General features: G+C 38.1%; 1 protein-coding gene across 1 annotated transcript; it reads right to left on the bottom strand.

Moving 5' to 3' along the window:
* Positions 1-1611: 1611 nt before the first annotated feature.
* LOC145059998 (uncharacterized) lies at positions 1612-2187 on the bottom strand. Its single transcript, XM_079007743.1, has one exon. It carries the CDS (start codon positions 2185-2187, stop codon positions 1612-1614), a length of 576 nt encoding a protein of 191 aa, XP_078863869.1.
* Between the last annotated feature and the right edge of the window lie 2874 nt (positions 2188-5061).

The following is a 5061-nucleotide window of genomic DNA, read 5'->3' on the forward strand; positions in this document are numbered from 1 at the left end:
AGTCCTCTTAGGGAAGAGGTACTTGTACCTTAGCAAGGCAACCCCATACTTTCATCCTTTTATAAGAGGGTAACCTCCCTTTCCACAGATGATAGGGTGATTTATCACTCCTTTTATGAGGAATTCTATTAAGTATTGAATTTGCTGCAAGACATGCTTCTCCCCACAGATTATGTGTTGCTCCAGAAGTAATTAACATTGAATTAATCATGTTTTTCAATGTTCTATTCTTTCTTTCTGCCACTCCATTTTGTTGAGGAGTATATGGAGCAGTTGTTTGATGTATAATACCGTTTAAAGAACAAAATTCAGCAAAGTCTTTGGATTCATATTCTCCTCCTCGATCAGACCTTAGAATTTTGATCTTTTTGTCAAGTTGATTTTCAACTTCAGCCTTGTAATTCTTAAAATAATTCAAGGCTTCATCTTTGGTATTTAACAAATAAATATAACAATACTTGTTGCAATCATCAGTAAAAGATATATAATAATTCTTTCCTCCTCTTGTAGGTGTTGCTCTAAAATCACATAAATTAGAGCGGATTAAGCCAAGTATTTCATTAGATTTTTCAACTGATTTATGAGGATGTTGTGAAAATTTGGATTCTACGCAAACCTCACATTTTATATTTTTATCTAATGAACATTTTTGTAACATGCCATGTTTTGCCATTCTTTGAATAGAACGAAAACTGACATGTCCCAAACGAGAATGCCACAAAATTGAAGGATCATGCATATACATAGAAGGGGGGCTAGTAGTTCCCATTATTGCATTAGCATTAACATTAGTTACATCATTGTTTGGTGTTTCAACACCATAGTACAAAGGTAAGGCACTGACTTTGAAGAGACCCTCACTAAGGTATCCTTTTCCAACATACACCCCACCCTTGGTGAGAACAAACTTATCAGACTCAAATACAAGTTTGAAACCTTTGTTACTAAGAATAGGACCAGAAATCAAATTCTTAGTAATTTTAGGAACATGCAAAACATCACTTAAAATGAGTTCTTTTTCAGAAGTCAGTTGCAGCTTCACTTTTCCGTTTCCTTCAACTTTTGCGGTAGAGCCATTCCCCATAAACATTGGTTCAGAATCCGAGACTTTCTGGTATGTAGAAAACATAGTTCGGGAGTTGCAAATGTGCCTTGTGGCTCCAGTATCAATCCACCAATCCACACAATTGCTAAACATGTTGGTTTGAATCACAACAACAAACTGATTTGGTGATTCAACCATGTTGGCTTGACCATAATTTCCTCCACCAGAATTACCACCATTGTTTCCATTGTTCCCTCCATTATTTCCTCCATTGTTTCCTCCTTGACCCCTCCTGAATCTGCAATCTTTGGCCTTGTATCTAATTTTGCCACAAACATAGCATGGACCAGAATTCTTCTTGAAATTCTTCTTGTTAGGGCCATGATTTTTGCCATCTTTGGAAGAGTTTTTGGAGCCTTGCTTCCCTTTCTTGTTGTTGTGCTTTGTCCTTGAAGTACTTGCTTCTCCAACAAAGTTTGCACTTGGTTCCAAGGAATTTGCATCTGCCTTCTCATTCAATCTGTTATCTTCTTCCACACGAATTCTCAACACAAGTTGCTTAAAACTCATGTCATCATCAGATATAATTTGAAATTCTTCCAAGAAGGAGGAAGTTTTTCAATGATTGAACCAACAAGAAAGTTAGAGTTTATACCCATACCTTCAACTTCAAGATCATGTGCAATGACTTCAATTTCCTCCACTTGTTTGAGGACAGATTTGGTATCCACCATCTTGAAATTCATGAACTTTCCAATCACGAATTTCTTGGAACATGCCACATCTGTTTTGTATTTCTTTTCTAGTGATTCCCATATCTCTCTTGCAGTAGTCATGGTAGAGTAGATGTGATAGAGAGAATCATCCAGGGCATTCAGAATATAATTTCTGCAATTATATTCATTTGTGTTCCAACTTTCCACTACCCTTTGATGTTCTGCCAATTGGGCTTCACTGGGTGGTGTTGTTCCTTCTGCAGTGGTTATACCAATAGGATGAGAGGGAGAATCATCAGTGAGAACATTGGAAACATGAAGAGTTGTTAGATAAAACAACATCTTCTGTTGCCATCTCCGGAAATCTGAGCCTTTGAATTTCTCAGGCTTTTCCACATGTGTTTTGATGATGGAATTTTGATCCATTCTTCACTCTTTGATTTCTGTCTTAGATTGTTATTACATAAGTGTACAATCAACAAATCTAATTGAAATAAAACAAAAAAAAATTCAAATATATATATATATATATATATATATATATATATATATATATATATATAAAATACAAGAATCAATTTACAGGAAAGATACTTGTTTGATGATTACACAGAAATATAATCAGGAAATTGTAGAGATTGAGGCCTGCCTTGCAGTGTCCTAAGACAAAAATTTCCCTGGTAGGGATCTGTCAAGAGGATACAACAATCAACCAAGATGTTCTCTTGATTCTGACGAAATTCACTATGTTCCCGTCATTGCATGATGAATACGAATTTATATGAGGAATATCTCTATGGTTTTTCTTAACCCCAAATCTGTTCTTTGGTGATCTATTTACAGCTATAGAGTGACTGGTTTTCCCTCCAAAAACTGCCAACCGAAAATAACTGTCAAAACAGTTAAAACCAATTTAACAGATTTTTAATAGATAATAAAAGTCAAAATCGGAATTAATATATATAAAATAATGTAATTAGTCAATGAGACCCCAAGAGCCCCAAGGCTCAAGGCCAATCTTTTGACCATTAAATATATATATATATTAATCTAAGTCTTTCATGACCATTTTGACTAGCCCAATCACCAAATCCAACCCAATCCCTCTAGTCCAAGGCTTTGATCTAATTAGTAAACAACTAGTAGAAGGCTTTTTAAGGGAGTATAAAGTTCCTCTTTCTTCCAATGTGGGATAAGTCCCATATAGAGAGTTTTCCATTTAACAAAGTTCCAACATATATTTGTATCAATTCCTTAATAATATTCAAGGGAAATTATTCTCACATGGTATCAGCCAAAAATCGATCCCAAACCTAATTGGCTACCCTTCAATAGGTGATTTCTTTTTCTTCTTCTTGATGGCTTCTTCTCCCTCCGATAACTCCTTTTCTTTGAATACCCTCATCCATATGCTCACCATCAAATTAAATTCTTCAACCTATCTTTTGTGGAAGAATCAAATCACACCATTGTTGCGACATCAAAGATGGATCAGCCATGTCGATGGCTCAACCACTCTTCCTCCCTCCAAGATCACAGTCGACGGAAAAGAGACTGCAAATCCGGACCTTGATTCATGGATCGATCTTGATCAGAAGGTACTTCTCATTCTTCAATCTTCTCTCTCTGAGGAATCTATGGTAGAAGTACTGGGACTCTCTTCTCCGCGTGAAGTCTGGCTTGCTCTTGAATCAGCCTACATCCATGACTCCCTGGAACGTTCACAAAATCTCAAGGATTCACTATGTCAGCTCAAGAAGGGTACACTATCTGTTTCTGAATATGCCAAACAGTTTAAGGCAATCTATGATCAGCTCTCGGCGATTGGGCAGGCTGTCTCCAATGATGACAAAAGCCATTGGTTCTTATGTGGCTTAGGGCCCTCCTTCGAAACCTTCTCCACCGCACAGCGAACCCAGTCTACTCGCCCACTCTTCTGTGATCTCGTTGCTCGAGCAGAAGGCCATGAGCTCTTCATTTCCTCGCTACAGGACTCCCCACTCGCCCCTGTTGCCTTCACCGCTAACACTTCTCGAGGAGGCTCATCCAACCGAGGACGTGGTCGCTCCTCAAACCGAGGAAACTCAGCCGGCCGAAGTCGTGGTCGTCGACCACCTCATTGCCAACTATGCCGTCATGATGGTCATTATGCGAATGCCTGTCCGGATCTTGGAACCTATGCACAAAGGTCTTCTTATTCTGATGCTAATCTTGCTCAAGCCTTCAACACCGAGTGTAATATAAACAACTCTACACCCGATTGGTATGTCGATTCGGGTGCCACCGCTCATATGGCTCCCTTCTCGGCTGCAATGGATTCTTCTACCCCTTATCATGGTCATGATAAGGTAGCTTTTGGTAATGGTAATGTTCTCCCTATCTCTCGTGTTGGTACTTATTCCATTGCTCCAAACTTGAAATTACGCGACATACTTATTGTTCCTAATCTCAAAAAGAAGTTACTCTCAGTTAGCAAGTTGACTAATGATTACCCTGTTGATTTCTTGTTCTCTCGATCCAAATTTTCTATTCAGGACACAATCAACAAAAGGATACTAGCAACAGGCACACATAAGGATGGGCTTTACGTTTACAATTCTGCTTTTCAAGCATTGGTGGCATCTGTGATCTCTTCAAATAAAGCCTCTTTTGAATTATGGCATAAAAGACTTGGACATGTTAATTATGATGTTATTTCTTTGCTCAATAAAAATGGTTTTTTGCGTGTTAATTCTATTTTACCAAGTCCTTCTATGTGTTCTTCTTGTGCGTTGTCCAAACAACATCGTTTACCATTTGAATTCAATAATAAACGAGCACTATATGTCCTTGATATAGTTCATTGCGATTTATGGGGTCCGGCCCCTATCACCTTTGTTGATGGCTATCGGTTTATGCTCTATTTGTAGATGATCACTCATGGTTCTCATGGTTTTATCCCCTTAAAAAGAAATCCGATTTTTATGAGGTTTTGGTTGGTTTCTTACAGTTTGCTCAAACTAAGTTTTCTAGCAAACTAAAGGTATTTCAAAGTGATGGCGGCGGAGAGTTCTTAAACACTCGAGTTACCAAACTTTTCCTTGATAATGGCACTCACCATCAAGTTTCGTGTCCTTATGTACCTCAACAAAATGGCCGTGTCGAAAGAAAGCATCGTCACCTTACAGAAACCGGACTTGCCATGTTGTTAAGTGCACATGCTCCTGAAAATCGATGGGTTGATGCTTTCACATCAGCAATTTATGTCATAAATCGCCTTCCTACAAATATTTTGGATCATAAGTCTCCATTTGAAGTTCT

This window comes from Lactuca serriola, chromosome 6 (genome assembly GCF_051521515.1).
Source record: "Lactuca serriola cultivar US96UC23 chromosome 6, Lser_US96UC23_V15, whole genome shotgun sequence".
Lineage (NCBI taxonomy): Eukaryota > Viridiplantae > Streptophyta > Magnoliopsida > Asterales > Asteraceae > Lactuca > Lactuca serriola.

What these genes read in the sequence shown, in the direction of transcription:
- LOC145059998 (XM_079007743.1), bottom strand. Translation starts at nt 2,187, where the DNA reads ATGGATCAAAATTCCATCATCAAAACACATGTGGAAAAGCCTGAGAAA.